The 16,944-nt window shown below is 44.1% G+C and overlaps 1 protein-coding gene across 1 annotated transcript; it reads left to right on the forward strand.

The window, feature by feature from the left end:
* Positions 1-7,530: 7,530 nt before the first annotated feature.
* LOC141703043 (uncharacterized) lies at positions 7,531-9,084 on the forward strand. The gene has a single exon (XM_074506657.1). It carries the CDS (start codon positions 7,531-7,533, stop codon positions 9,082-9,084), a length of 1,554 nt encoding a protein of 517 aa, XP_074362758.1.
* Positions 9,085-16,944: the final 7,860 nt, after the last annotated feature.

Consider the following 16,944-nt stretch of genomic DNA (forward strand, 5'->3'; position numbering starts at 1 on the left):
CATCAGCAGGTAAAAGAAGAGAGACAAGCAATTCAACTGAGGATTAGATCTCATCGAGTTGAGATTGCTGAGAAGCTTGATTTTTCAAAATTTCATCAATCTGAGACTGTTGCTTCTCTTGGATCTTCTCAATGTAAGCAACTCTGTCAAAGGTAGGTTAGAAAAAAGTTTTCTTGTCAACTTTCTTAGTCATTTCTTGCTTGAGCAATTCTTCCTGAATTTTATGCACCTCTGCATGAGTTGTTGAATGTAGACCTTGAAGATGTCTAGTACTCAATGCAGTGACTCGAAGCTGTGTCTTGAAATCATCATTAATTAGCATCTCATCATCTTTTGCCAAGTGCTCAGGAAGAATCGGTTGAGAAGGAACAAAAGTAGCTGTGTTCCACTCCTTAGTCCACTCCTGTCCTCTAGGAGTTTCACTCCAAGGTACTGGTGCTTCCCCTGTAACAAACTTCTTGACTATCTCACTTTTGTGAATAGTTTGTTGAGGTGCATGTCCTGATGGACCAGCTGCAGTAGCATCTTCATTTATAGCAGCATCACCAGTAGTATCAGCATTTGCAAGCATCAGAACTTACAGAGTCAGCATCTTCTGATAAAAGAACAGTATTAGAAGCAATTGAGGCTTCAACATCATCCTCTAAGTGCTGATCTGCTTCCAAGTTCTGATCAACAACCATAGTCTGATGCTCACCTATAATCTGATCATCAACATCTAGATGCAAAGAAGGCGTTGTAGACAATTCTGGAGTTTCATTAGCATCAGTAATTGGTGTTGTTGATGGATTAATTGGAGTTGTTGGAGCTTCTAAGTAGAGATCCTCAGGCACACCCAGGTTGTGAATATCAATTTCAGGACTTGTGCCTGGGTCTGCAGTAGATACTGGTTCATGTACAGAGACACAGGTGGTGTAGATGCTTTATCTGTAGCAGTAGCTTCAGCAAATTCTGGCTCTTGTGAGATCAGAGATTCCTGATCTCCTTCCTTAGCTGCTGCTTCCTCATCATCTAAACTGGCATGTGAGCTCTCTGTTTCTTTCTTTTCTTTGAAGATGGAGATTCCTTGGGAGTTTCAGCAGAAGACATTCTTCTAAGCCTTTTGAGAAGCTTAGATCCCCCAATTCCAGTATCCTTCTGAGAAGGGACCTTCTTAGCTTCTGTAACAACAGGTTCTGATGCAGGAACCTGTTCCTCACTGTCTGACTCATCTCTCAGAACAATCCTCCTTCTCTTCTGTGGTGTCTGAGGTACAGTCTTTGTCCTCTTGGGCTTAGAAGATGAAGGCTTCACAGTATGTGCTGATGATGGAGGTTGAGTTATCTGTGAAGGTGTGAGATGTGTTCTGATAGAGGGTTGAGTAGGTTGAGGTGTGTGTGTGGTATGTTCTGATGGTTGTTGCGGTGTCTGGGATGTGCTGGTGGGTTGAATATCAGGGTAAACAGATCTGTAAGTGTGAGGATCAGCATTTACCAGGATCTGTTTTACAGATTGAGGTATCTGTAAGGGTCTAACCACCTTTTTCTTAAGGTCAGCATTTACCAAGTCATTAAACGCCAGTTTTGCAAGTTTAAAGGGTGGAAATAAAGAACTGGCTGGTTGAGGTTCATTAGCACAGCAAAAAGTATATATAAGCTGACAGAATCTAGCAAAGTATACTACATTCATATCCTCTATCATCATATCCCCTATAAAGCCTAGCACAGCACTTGCAAAATCAAAATGAGTTTGGTGAATAATAGCATACCCGATGTGCTGACTCACAATAGGAATGGCATCAAAGTTGGCGAATGCTTTAGTGATGCAGTCGAAGAAAAAGCTCCATTCCTTTCTGATATGTGCTCTTTTCAACTAGTCCAAGCTTGGCCAAATTCTTCTCATACCCCAAATTGGCCATGAGCTGTTGTAGAACGGGTTCCTCCGGTGTTGAGAAAATGCAGCCTTCTGGTAAGTGTAGAGCTTTACGAACTGCTCCAGGAGTTACCACATGCTCAACATCATTTACTTCGAAAATAATGCTTGGAGTACCAGTAGCACCACCATTATCAAAATGCCCAGTCCGCTAGAATGTCAGGACTTGTTGGCTGGAAATGACTAGAGGTTGGGTTAATGCATACCCAATCTCACTGTGTGCTAGAAGATCTTGCACAAAGTGCAAATCAGATGGAGCTTCATCATGGTTTAAGATTGCAGCATAGTTGTTGGGTACAAACTTGGCTCCATCTATAATCAAATCCTTAGGTGCCATGAGAAAAAGTGAGAAATAAGATTGCCTGTAAGGTCTTTGATAAAATGTCTGTAAAAAGAACGTCAGGAGATGAGAAAGAATAGAAGTAAAGAAAGAGAGATAAAGTGTGAAAGTGAGTAAAAGATTTTACAATCCGTCTCTCTCTTTTACTTATACACGGTAGAAAAAGTAACCTTTGGACACCTGTCAGACATGCAAGCAGTAAAAAATAATTAATGGGCACGGGCAAAACATTAATCATTACTTATCACATGCAGTTTTTCAAGGAAAAATCGTTCCACTTACCAAGTAATCCCATTAATTAAGGTAGTTCAGTTTAATTTAAAATTTAAACTGTTCCCACTTAAAAAATTATTTTTACTGCGAGACCAATATTCTGTAGAAATACACTAAGTGAGAGAATGACCAAAAAAAATCAAGTAAACAGGTACTGCCACGTCAGAATCAGAACTTGATTTGTATCAGATATAAAAACGGTCATCAGAATATGGGTAAATCAGGATTTAAAAATGCATCAGAATTTCAAACAACTCAGAGACAAAATCTTGCAAAAATATAAAATTTCATTAATATATTGAGAAAATACATTCATGAAATTTAAATTACAGCACAAAATTACAAGATTGTCCTATGCTACAAATCCTATTTCTTCTTCCTACTTTCAACAAAAAGAACAGCGAGACGAATGATTCGCTCCTGCTGTCGAAGAGCTTCCAACCGTTCTTCTTCCAGTCGATCAACATGGCGATGGTAATCCATATAGAAGAACAAGAGGTCTGTCAGAACCTCTTGGGGAACTGAGTCCCAAACCTCATCAGGAATGGCAGTAACATGCCATTCCTGCTGCCATCCTGGATAGCTCATGGTGAGAGAGAAAGTATCATAGTTCAGAGCTAAGTTGTAATTAACCATGATTGTGATGAGTGAAAAAGAAATAAGTTTGAGAGTTTGAGTGTAAATGAGAGATGTACTGGCTAGAATGAAGTGTTGGTTTATATAGGCAATAGAATGCCAGGAGACGCAAGGAAAATTTAATGCTTATAGGTAGTAATAATTCTACCTCGTATCCCTAGACTGAGGAGAATAAAAACAGTTATTGGAAGTGTAAAACAGGGTTTAATGCGCACAAGAAACAAGTAAACATTACTGGGCATGGACGTGTACCACTAACCCTAATTGTAGTGACTGTTAATATCTCACCCGAATATATTCTGATGTAAAATAGGACTGTTTCAGATTTTAACCATAAATAAGTCAAGTAAAGAATCAGAATTTAATATCAGAACTTAGACTTCTATCAGAACTTAACAGTCATCAGAACATGATTCCTTAACTCGAAAAATGAATGCCTATTTCTGTAATTCTTCACACAAATTCTGATTTCGGTTCTTCAGAACTTAATCATCAGAACTTCCATCATAACTTGTCCTCAGAATTTATGCAATCTGACACATAAACTGTTCATCTAAAACAACATTGATCACCACAGTAATTTTCATCATTCATATGGAGTGTAAGTATGTGCATTAAGCTAAATATCAGACAAAGAGTAAAGTCTGATTCACTTCAGTACATCTTATAAATAAGGCATAACTAAGAACTTTACTTAAAATATGTCATTATTCTGAAGCCTACTATTGAATGAGTTCATGCATGAGTCCACCTCAACTTTTTTGTGCTTATTTTATGCATCTTTTGAAATTCCATTTTATAGTGGCTTCTCAGTGTAAGTGAGTCACGACTGCTTATCAGAATTTATGGTATTATTAGAGTATTTCTCCAGTAATCATAGAGTGTGAAACGTCACCAAGAAAAATAATTATTTGCTTTTCCGATGCATATTACTTAATACCAGCAATGCACTTGGGTCGTCCCTTCCACATTTTTACTCTAGATCTCAAAGGAGTACCTGATTTTTATTCCTTGTTCTTTTCCTTTTTCTTTTGATAAGTGAGGTTTATCAACACTTAGTACATTCAACAGATTTACTAACATCAGAACTTAACAGATGAGAAGCATTATTCTAGTTTTTGACTTAGTAATAAGATAGACAAAGTAAACTTAACAAAGCTCAATATCAGAATTTGCTTGTGTCAATAGATTTCCACATAAATAATTACTTCTAACATGGGATCTCTAGTATATTAAAGACTACTGGGTCAGCTTCTAGCACAGTTATCCTCATAGGATTGAATAGTCATAGAAACAGTCATATCACTATCAGATTTTAGAAATTCACATCAGACAACAATCAGTACTTAAACAATTTTCAATTAAGCACATAATACACAAAGATAGTAATATCTGTAAATACTGATCATAAAGTCTGATGCAGCAGAACAAAAGCCAAGCAGATTTAGAGAAAAAACCTGAAACCATTCCAAGTTCATTTACCAATCTTGTAAAAGTAGCTTCACACAGTGGTTTTGTGAAGATATCTGCTTGTTGTTGATCTGTTGAAACAAAGTGCAATTCCACTGTACCTTCATCCACATGTTCCCTTATGAAGTGGTACCTAATGCTGATGTGCTTTGTCATTGAGTGTTGAACTGGATTACCTGTCATAGCAATAGCACTTTGATTATCACAGTAAATAGGGATTTTAAAATATGTTAACCCATAATCCAGTAACTGATTCTTCATCCAAAGAATCTGTGCACAACAGCTTCCTGCAGCAATGTACTCTGCTTCTGCAGTTGATGTGGAAATGGACTTTTGTTTCTTGCTAAACCAAGAAACCAATCTGCCTCCAAAAAATTGGCAGCTTCCACTTGTGCTTTTCCTGTCAATTTTGCAACCTGCAAAATCTGCATTTGAGTAACCTATTAGTTTAAAATCTGATTCTCTGGGATACCACAATCCCAGATCAGTTGTTCCCTTAAGTTACTTGAAGATTCTTTTCACAGCTGTTAAGTGAGGTTCTCTTCGATCTGCTTGAAATCTTGCACAAAGGCAGGTAGCATACATGATATCAGGTCTACTAGCAGTTAGATAGAGTAAAGAGCCAATCATACCTCTGTAATCAGTAATATCTACTGATTTACCAGTATCCTTATCCAATTTTGTTGCAGTGGCCATGGGAGTGGATGCACTTGAATAATCTTGCATTCCAAATTTCTTCAGCAAGTTTCTGGTGTACTTGGTTTGACAAATGAAAGTGCCTTCGTTATTCTGCTTGACTTGAAGGCCCGGAAAAAAGCTGAGTTCCCCCATCATACTCATTTGATATCTTGACTGCATCAGTTTGTCAAACTTTTTGCAAAGTCTATCATTTGTAGAACCAAAGATGATATCATCAACATATATCTGAACCCGAAGTAAGTCCTTTCCATGGTTGAGGTAGAACAGTGTTTTGTCTATGGTTCCTCTGTTAAATCCACTTTCCAGAAGAAACTGAGCTAAAGTCTCATACCATGCTCTTGGAGCTTGCTTAAGGCCATAAAGTGCTTTATCAAGCCTGTAGACATTGATAGCCCATAATAAGTCAGGCCCAATTGAAGAGGCCCAGGGCCCAAACATAAGACCCCAGGACACGTGGCGGCATCACCACCGTCCAGGTTCCCGAGATCCAGAACATTTCTACGGTCCAGATCTGATAGTACTCTGACGGATTCAGCGTTGACCTTGGGGAGCCCAGGACACGTGGCAACATCACCACCTTCCAGGCACCCGGAATCCAGGACGTTCTTACGGTCCAGATCTGATAGTACTCTGACGCATCCCAGGCGTCCAGATGCCCTACAGTCCAAAAGGCCAACCTACGGTCCAGATGAAAAGGGACAAACCCCTAAACCCTAGGAGGAGGCCTATAAAAGGTAGAACAGAAGGAAGGTTACAGGGAACCAGCAAGGATATACTCTCTCTCTCCCTCTCTCACATATATTTACATGCACATACGTACTCCTCACAAATATATCTGCATAATCCCAACTTTGCCCTTCTTCTCCTCAAAACCCTTTCTCATCCTCACGCCGGAGGTGCCGCGGGGACGCCACCCCCCTCCGGTTCTGTTTTGTAGGTTCCCACCCTACAGCTACACCGCACACGGCCATCGTCATAGCCTAGAAGGAGTTTGAGTTCAGACCCTGCAAGGAGAAGGTCCCGGGGTGATCTGGGATTATCATTGGCGCTAGAAGGAGGGGTCGAACCTCCGAGAAACACGAAACACCATCTCCCAGTAAGAACCCTAATACCCATCTCTCAGACCCGTTTCTACAAGGTTTATTATTGTAAATTCATAGCATTTCCAAGTAACCATGACTACAAGAAAAAGCAAAGCAGCAGTTTCCACCTCTTTCCTACCGCCTCCTCCCCAACCCAGGGATGGAGACATGGAAGACCTGGACGAAGGGTTCCCCATAACCCGGACTCCCTCTCAAAATCTCCAACCAGGAGATCAGAGAATAGTCATTGAAAAAGCTGCCCACAAACACACAGGGATCACCACAAGCCCATGGGGAAGCATGACCCCGGAACAGATACAGGCGGCTATGGACTTGTGGAAGGAAAAGCAGAACGCCGAGCCGGAGACCCGCCCAGGGGATCAGCGAGAGCGGTCTAAAGAACAGTCCGGAGAATCTCGGGGATCCGTCTTCGACCGGATTGCGAAGAATTTAAAAAAGCCACCAGAGGACGCCAGAGATGAAATAAGAAAAGCTGCCCTCCGGGAGAGAATCCGGAAAGAAGAAGAGGCTAAAGCCCAAGAATCTATAGAAAGGAGGATCCGGGAGGAGGAGGCCAAGCTAAAGAGAAGGGCCCACCGGATTCACATTTCCTCAGACTCAGAACCGGAGAAGGAGTCCAAGCAAGAACAAATGGCCCGGGCCCTTCGAGTCCTTAAAAGGAAAGTGGAGGGCGACATGGAAGTAGGGGCAGCAGCGACCCCGTTCACAAAGAGTCTGGAAGCCACCCCTAGAGAGTCAGGGCTGAAGCATTTCAATTTCGACTCTTTTGACGGGCTGGCTGACCCTGAAGAGCATCTGAACTATTTTGAGCAAATATCCAATATTTATGATTACAGCGACCTGACTAGATGCCGATTCTTCGCATCAACACTGAAGGGGGGCGCTCAGAAATGGTTCAGCCGCATACCATCCCGGAGTGTGGACTCCTGGAGAGACTTCCGCGAGATATTTTTGAAAAGATTTAGGGCCAACCGAATGAACGAGCTGCAGATGTGTCACCTAGAAACAATCCAACAAAGAAGCAAGGAACCCCTTCCGGAATTGAAACTCAAGTTCCCCACCCCAGGAGGCACTGGAGAACTGAAATGAGATAGGGAAATGGCTGGTAGATGCTATGGTCAAGCACTCGTCATGGCAGAAATGGAACCGGAAAACCGGAAGACAATAATGTCCCTGCCCAAGGGACAAAGCAGAAAGAAGCATCGAGAACACCTTAGTAAAAGGCCCCGTTTGGATGTGAACATGATCGAAGACTTCGGATACAGCGTAACCAACGCTGACGCCCGGATTCAAAAGTTTGTAGAGAGCAAGGAGAAGACGAAGGTAGAACCGGCCCAACAGACAATCGAGGTAGATTTGGAACCCGGGAACCCCACCAGAAAAATCAAAATCGGAAAAGGATTGGAAACCACATTCCAAAAGGAGCTTATCGGCCTACTAAAAGAACACGCTGACGTATTCGCCTGGTCCCCGGAAGACATGCCAGGAATCGATGAATCTGTGGCCATGCACAGTCTGGATGTAGATCCAAAGCAAAAACCAATCAAACAAAAGCGAAGGAACTTCGCCCCAGAAAGGCAACAGGCAATCGACCAAGAAGTCGAGAAGTTGTTAAAGGCAGACATAATCTGTGAAATTAAGTATCCGGACTGGCTAGCAAATGTTGTGCTGGTCAAAAAACCCAACGACAAGTGGCGAATGTGCGTGGATTATACAAACCTCAATTCAGCATGTCCTAAAGACTCTTACCCCCTGCCCAATATCGACCAGCTGATAGACGCGACCTCGGGCCATGTCATGTTAAGTTTTATGGATGCCTTCTCGGGTTACAACCAGGTCAAGATGAATCTGGCAGACATTGCAAAAACGGCATTCATCACACACCGGGCCGTCTACGCTTTTGTTATGATGCCGTTTGGGTTAATCAACGCCGGGGCAACATACCAAAAAATGATGAATACCATCTTTAAAGAGCAACTGGGCAGGAACATGGAATCTTACGTTGATGACATGATCGCCAAGTCGGTCACAACCTCAGAACTCATCCGGGAGGAGAATGGCACACAGACCCCGGTATATTATGCGAGCCAAGTCCTGAAAGATGCCGAAACCCGGTACCCCAACCTGGAAAAATTCACACTGGCCCTCGTACACTCGAGCAGAAAGCTAAGACAATACTTCCAAGGCAGGGAAATCAGAGTAATCACCAATCAACCACTTCGCAAAATCATCCACAAACCGGACGCCTCCGGGAGATTAGTCAATTGGGCAATTAAATTGAGCCAATTCAATATCAAATTCATCCCGAGGACAACCATAAAAGCCCAGGCGTTGGCCGAGTTTGTCATGGAATGTACTTTTCCAGAAACCCCCGAAACACCTGAAACCAGTTCCAAAGGAAAAAAAGAGTCTAACAACCGGGATCTTTGGACGCTATATGTTGATGGCTCGGCCACAGCCGAAAGGTGCGGAGCCGGTCTGATCCTCTCCAGCCCGGATGGATTCGTAATTCAGCAGGCCATCACCTTCGCCTTCAAAGCAACAAACAACCAGGCTGAATATGAAGCCCTACTCTCCGGGCTTAGGCTAGCCAAATCCCTTGGAGTAAGGAGGTTAACAATCTACAGCGATTCTCAGATCGTGGTAAGATAAACCAATGGTGAATATGTCGCAAAAGATCCTAAATTGGCCCGATATCAGGAAATGGTTAGAGCAATCCTGGAAACCATCCCGGACTCGACCATCTTGCAGATAAACAGAGAGGAAAATGCGAAAGCAGACGAGCTGTCCAAGCTCGTCCAGAATACTTCAGATTTAAGCAGTTCGGTTTACTTCGAGGAACTCGGAGCCCCCAGCACCGATAGACAAGAAGTATTTTGTGTTAGCAGCCCGGAGAATTGGATGACACCCTACATAGCCTACCTCGAGGACGGTACCCTGCCGGAAGATCAGAACAAAGCCCAGTACCTCAAGTATAAGGCTGCACGCTTCTTTCTAGAAAACAATCAGTTATACCGGAGAACTTTCTCTGCACCAACTCTAAAGTGCGTTGATCCGGAGGAAGCGCATTACTGCCTCCGGGAGGTTCATGAAGGGATCTGCGGGGATCACCTAGCGGCTAAAGCTCTAGCCTACAAAGTCATCAGACAAGGCTATTACTGGCCAACAATCCACGCTGATTCATTCGCCTATGTCAAAAAATGCAGTAAGTGCCAGAAGTTCAGCAACGTACCAAAACAGGGGTCAAGCCTCCCGGGATCCGTTCTCTCACCGATCCCATTCGCCGTCTGGGGAATTGACATCATGGGTCCTTTCCCTCGAGCGAAAGGGGATCTCCGTTATGTCCTGGTAGCAATAGATTATATGACTAAGTGGGCGGAGGCCAAGGCTATGAGAACCATTAACCAACAAGACTGCATCAAGTTTGTAGACACGATTGTAATGAGGTCCGGGATCCCGATGGTCTTAATCTCGGACAATGGTCCGCAGTTCGTGGGTTCAAATTTTGAAACCTATCTAAAAGAACTCGGGATCAGACACAAAAAAGCATCTGTTGCCCATCCACAAGGGAATGGACAAGTTGAGGTCACAAACAGAATTATACTCCGAGGCCTGGAAAAGAGACTGGAAGACTCTAAAAAGAACTGGCCGGATGAACTCCTGAAGGTTTTATGGTCATACAGAACTACCCCCCGAACGGGAACCGGGGAGACTCCATTCAAGCTCGCCTACGGTACTGAAGCCCGGTTACCGATAGAGACCGGATCCCCTTCTCACAGAGTGACCAACTTTGACGAGGTCTCCAACATAGAAGGCCTCAGGACCAACCTCGAATTCCTGGACGAAGTAAGAGATCGGGCCGTAGAAAAAATGGAAAGCTACAAGGGAAAAACAAAGCTTTACTTTGCGAAGAAAGCCAGAATACGGGAATATGTGGCAGGACATCTAGTACTCCGGGACATTGAAGCCTCGGACCCAACTAACCAGGGAAAACTACAGCCAAACTGGGAAGGCCCTTATATAGTCAAAGAAGTGATCCGTCCAGGAACTTACAAGCTAAGCTACCTCAGCAGAACCGAGGTCCCCAACACCTGGCATGGAACCCGCCTAAGGAAATTCTACCAATAAGGAAAAGGTGCACACCCTGGAAACACATCTACATCTATATTATGATATTTTGATGTAAGCACTGTCCTCATTCACCCCAGAATGTAATTTTTGCTCTTAATATGAATGAAAAACTCTGCTTTAAGCGTTCCATAGTTCGAATCAATTTCATTATGTCGGTTATTTACTGACAATCAGATTTAAAAACACAGCCCATGTGTACTTTAAAAATTTCTATCAAATGGAGATTTACCTCTGCCCGGGGTCCTATAAAAACTCAACCCATGAGTACTTATAAAAATTCTCAAAGTTAAATGTTTTTACCCCAACCCGGGGTCTACAAAAACACAGCCCATGTGTACTTTAAAAATTTCTATCAAATGGAGATTTACCTCTGCCCGGGGTCCTATAAAAACTCAACCCATGAGTACTTATAAAAATTCTCAAAGTTAAATGTTTTTACCCCAACCCGGGGTCTGCAAAAACACAGCCCATGTGTACTTTAAAAATTTCTATCAAATGGAGATTTACCCCTGCCCGGGGTCCTATAAAAACTCAACCCATGAGTTAAATGTAATTACCCCATCCCGGGGACCGCAAAACACAACCAACGTGTATTTATAAAATATTTTTCTATCAAATTGAAAATTACCCCTACCCGGGGTCCTATAAAAGCTCAGCCACATGAGTATTCATAAAACTTTAGTAAAGTTAAAATTTTACCCCATCCCGGGGTCCACTAAGACACAGCCCATGTGTAGTAAAAAAAAAATAAAAAAAATAATAATTTTAGCAAGTTAAAATTTTTTACCCCATCCCGGGGTCCACTAAAACACAGCCCATGTGTCCAAGTCTGAAGCTCTAAACATGCGAATCAATATGAAGGAAACAGAGCATAATAACATTAAACTACCCCGGAAAAACACACCCCGGGGGGCAAACCAAGATTCAAATTACAATCGTCTAAAAAGCCAAAAGGCTTAGTTCGGAATAACTTAAGCTAAAAATAAGGAAATAAAATTACATGCCAAGACATGGCAGAATCTTTAAGCTTCAGCGGCAGAGTCGGCGGGAGGCGAAGGAGGCTGCTCCGGATTGCCCTCTGGTAAAGGAGGCTGCTCAGCAAGTGGCGACCCGGAGAAGAAGGGAACATTGCTGGACGTCCCAACACCAGACTCCATTGCCCAGACAGCTTCCTTTTCCTGCTCCAATCGGGTCTCCTCTTCTATATACTTCTCCAGGAAGACGTCTAGTGTACCTTGAGGCTCCTCGCCGAGATACTTCGAAGCAACATTCCAGCAAATCTGGATCTTCTCCAGCGCTTTGTCATTCAGCTCTTCGAAATACGCGGAAGTCCCCCGGAACCCTGCCAGAACCTCCTCGGGGGTGGGCCGGGCGGCAAGATCATCTTTCAACTTCTGATTTTCAGCCCTCATCTCCCGGACAGAAGCCTCAGCCCGGTCCTGCCTCTCCCGGATCTCATCTATAATCTTCTTATGAGCAGCAGCCTCCCTTGCACTGGCCTCTTTCAACTCCTGGATCTCCCAGGATAGCCTCTCAGATTCAACTTGATAGACTTCGGCAGCATTAGCCTTCGCCTGAAGGCTCCGGGTTATGCAAACCAGTCCAGCAACCCGGGAGTTAGCCTGAAAACATTAAAAGTCATGATTACGCAACACAAAAACAAGAGTACAAGAAGAAAACAAGAAAAATGCTTACAGCAGTGATGTCCTCCTGAAGCCCGACCAGGAAGTCATCAAGGGGCTCCTTCCTGTATTTCTTCCTCTCCGCCGTGCTGGCATAATTCTCGAACAACTCCCTCCGGCGAGCCTCCGGGGTAAAACTAGCAAGCAAGGCCTTCAGAGTCTCCGGAGTGTCCGGAGCCAGATCAATAGCAGCCTTCTTCGAAACCGGGCCCTCAGAAACATCGCCACTTTTATCCCCGGAACTCGCAGGGACACCCTTCCTCTTTCGAGGCATTGGAACTCTTATCACATCCCCCTGCTGCACGTCTTCGGACCGGGGCTCATCGATCACGATTGTCATCCTCCCCGGGCGAGACGGCGCCGCCTTCCGGGCTGCATCATCACCCTCTCCAACCTTCTTCTTCCCAACATCCACGCTAGTCATTCCCCCAATCCTTCGCAGCTTGGCCGACAGATCTTTAAGTTGGGCAGACATATTTGGGGGATAGGGAATCAACTTCAGAATACCTGAAAAGGAAAACAGCAAGAAATCAGTCCCGGATACAAGCAATCAATAAACAGATATAGTATCAAAATAAAGCAAAGGCAATAGACTTACATCCGGCAGCATGCATGTTCTCATTGCTAGTAAAATAGTCCCGGGTCCACTGCGTCCCAAGTGCCCCACAGAAGGCATAAACCATCGCGAGAGCTGCTTGCCCGAGCCGCTAGACCGGAAACCTATCTGTTTTAATCTCAAGTTTATGGAGTGGCATGAACTCCAGATCCCCACCCCGGACAAAAATGAACTCCCGGTGCCATCCCTTAAGCGACGTCAACATACTAACCGGGAGCACCATCTTATCAGAGGGATACCCACAATCCTCTATCCTAAACATGAACTCGTAAATCGGCCGAGCGGTGGATCTCTTAATTTTAAAAATATGATGAAAAAGTTTGAAGGTGGGGAGGTAATTTTTGGCATGACAGCAAGCTAAAAACCAGCTGATCCATTTCACCGAGTTCGGGGCCAGCTGAGTAAAAGGGATACCATAAACATCCCGGCATAGGGATTTGGTGAACTGATGTAGTCCGAGGCGCATGCCCCGGAGATGCTCAAGTGGAATTCCAACCCATCCCCCCTCCGGTCGGTGGTATACCCTTTCATGCTCCTCAGGCCATCTCCACTGGTAGGTGTCATCAAGGTTAAAGGCAAGCCTAAGGGCACCATCTACCTCGGCGTCTGTGTATTTCTCCTGAACCTCTCTATGAACTGCCCCACACTCATACCTAGTACCCGGGGCGGTGAAGAACTTCCTATCCATCTCATCCTCATTATAAGGCTCCCGGCCTCCCAAACCATCCGGGCCCCCATATGCCTCGGATAAATCTCTGTAATAAAAGCTCATGGGCTTGGGGTTCACTCGGCACTGGACAAAATATTCATCTACATCCTCCCATGACCCATCCGGATTCAGTAAGGTACCCCCGGGACCTAATACTAGGGTCTGAGCTAAAACTTGTTGAGGCGGGTCAACCCGGGGAGGCATTTCTACTGAACTGCAGCTGGAAGAGGAAGAGGGGTAAAAGGAGTTAAGTTCACCTAACCCGACAGGACGCTCGGGATACCAATTCCTAAGAGTAGCAATACGCTTAAAACGACTACCTGGCATATACTACACGTGTCTATGAAAACGCCCCTCGGAGTCAATGCCAAACCCGAACCCAACAACAAAACAAGACAAAAAAAAAACAGAACAACTTTAGAAACAAATCATGTACGTATCTTATCCCAAAAATAAGATCTGCAGCATATACATACATATACAACAGAAAGCATATACCAAGAACACGCCCCGGGCTCTACAACTATTTACACTACAAAAACCCACTTATTCCCATACAATACTACCAAAATCCGTGTTAAATACGCAAATCAAGCACAAAACCATTGCAAAGGCCATGCAAAATCTACAAACTACAGAGATTAAAGGTCGAATGAACAAGACAGTCATGAAATTCGAACAAGGAATACGAAAGAGCGAAGCAAAACTCTCACAAAATGGTTACATGCATGGCGATAACGAATGAAGAAGAAGTAAAGGAGAGAGGTGAGAAATCAAGATGCTTACAAAGTAGCAGGAGAAGGAAATGCGGCTTCAACAGCGAATGCTCCAAAAATCTCTGTAAAATGCTCTTATCTCTCTATGCAGAAGTGTTTGCGTAAATGAAAAAAGAAAAGGAGAGGGTGGTATTTATAGAAGGAAGAATGATGTAAGCGGTTTTTGGGTTAAAGAAACCGTCGGGGCCACGTGGCACAAATTGATTGGCGACAAATTAATAACCGCAGCAGTTATTACCACCACTGCAATCATGTCACGGCGCGTCTTTTTAGGCAACAAAGGGGGGGAAACAAAAAACTGTACACTCAAAAGATACGCATAACAGGTGTATATCTCTGACCCCGGCTGGAATCCCAACAGCCACCCGGCATCCCGGATTTGCAGCGACAGCTTTTCAGAGTCCAGTTAAATCAAATGTCAGGAGTGTACTTGCCCACCAAACCGTGCCCAAAATTTGAACCTAAGTCAAAAGACTAACCAAGTCAACCCCGGAGTCTCATCCCCATGTGACCCCGGGCTTAGGGGGCAATAAATCAAACCCCCAAAATTTTCCAAAGTATTTCAAGGACTTTCACCTTGAACTCAAGTCAAATGACTAACCAAGTCAACCCCGGAGTCTCATCCCCATATGACCCCGGGCTTAAGGGGCAATAAATCAAACCCCCAAAATTTTCCAAAGTATTTCAAGGAATCCCACCTTAAAGCTCAAGTCCAATGACTAACCAAGTCAACCCCGGAATCTCAGCCCAATTTGACCCCGGGGTTTGGGGGGCAGCAAATCAAACAACCCCCAAGATTTTACAAATGCGCCGCGGCACAAGGGCAATTACTCTACTCCCCCATCCGGGTAAACCCGCATAAGGGAGTGGGGGGCAAATGATAGCCCATAATAAGTCAGGCCCAATTGAAGAGGCCCAGGGCCCAAACATAAGACCCCAGGACACGTGGCGGCATCACCACCGTCCAGGTTCCCGAGATCCAGAACGTTTCTACGGTCCAGATCTGATAGTACTCTGACGGATTCAGCGTTGACCTTGGGGAGCCCAGGACACGTGGCAACATCACCACCTTCCAGGCACCCAGAATCCAGGACGTTCTTACGGTCCAGATCTGATAGTACTCTGACGCATCCCAGGCGTCCAGATGCCCTACAGTCCAAAAGGCCAACCTACGGTCCAGATGAAAAGGGACAAACCCCTAAACCCTAGGAGGAGGCCTATAAAAGGTAGAACAGAAGGAAGGTTACAGGGAACCAGCAAGGATATACTCTCTCTCTCCCTCTCTCACATATATTTACATGCACATACGTACTCCTCACAAATATATCTGCATAATCCCAACTTTGCCCTTCTTCTCCTCAAAACCCTTTCTCATCCTCACGCCGGAGGTGCCGCGGGGACGCCACCCCCCTCCGGTTCTGTTTTGTAGGTTCCCACCCTACAGCTACACCGCACACGGCCATCGTCACAGCCTAGAAGGAGTTTGAGTTCGGACCCTGCAAGGAGAAGGTCCCGGGGTGATCTGGGATTATCAGACATGATTTGGATATTTAGGATCTACAAAGCCTGGAGGTTGTTCAACATACACTTCCTCTTCCAATTCTCCATTGAGAAAAGCACTTTTCACATCCATTTGAAAGATAGTAAACTTTTTGCGAGCAACATAAGCCAAAAATATCCTTATGGCTTCCAATCTAGCAACTGGTGCAAATGTTTCATCATAATCAATTCCCTCCTGTTGAGAATATCCTTTTGCAACCAACCTTGCTTTATTCCTTGTAATTATGCCATCACTATCAGTTTTGTTTCTGAATACCCACTTTGTACCAACAACAGATATGTTCTTTGGTCTTGGCACTAGGGTCCAGACTTTGTTTCTTTCAAATTCATTTAACTCTTCCTGCATTGCTTGCACCCAATCAGCATCTTGAAGAGCTTCTTCCACTTTCTTTGGTTCAGTCTGAGAGAGAAAGGAATTATAAAGACATTCGTTTGAAGTAGTTGTTCTAGTTCTGACACCTGCATCAGGATTTCCAATAATTAAATCAGGTGTATGTGATTTAGTCCACTTCCTTGCAGATGGAAGGTTTTCTCTAGAACTGGATGCTCCCCCATGATCCATGCCATCTTCATCAACATCTTCTGATGCTCCCCCTGAAACTATGCTCTCTGAGTTGGATCCTTCAGTATTTAAGTTTTCAGAGATATCAGAACTTGACTTATAAGAACTTGATGAATCAGAACTTGAAGAGCAAGTTGTATGTTCTGATGCTTCTTGAGATGTGGTTGTATCTTCAGTATGCTCCCCATGCACATGTGCATCCTCTTTTGACGTAGTCACCACAGTTTCAATGACATCAGAGTTTAATCCATCAGAGTTTGCAGTATCAGGACTTAGACTGTCAGGGTTTTCAGTATCAGAATTTAATTCTTCATTTTCGAATCTCAGCTGACCACGATCATTGAAATCTTCAAGTCCAGTAATCTTCTTATCATCAAAAGCGACATTGATAGATTCCATGATCACCCTTGTTCTCAAGTTGTAGACTCTGAAGGCTTTTGTGGAAAGTGGATATCCAACAAAGATTCCTTCATCAG

The sequence above is a fragment of the Apium graveolens genome, unplaced genomic scaffold (assembly GCF_009905375.1).
Source record: "Apium graveolens cultivar Ventura unplaced genomic scaffold, ASM990537v1 ctg6110, whole genome shotgun sequence".
NCBI classification, from domain to species: Eukaryota; Viridiplantae; Streptophyta; class Magnoliopsida; order Apiales; family Apiaceae; genus Apium; species Apium graveolens.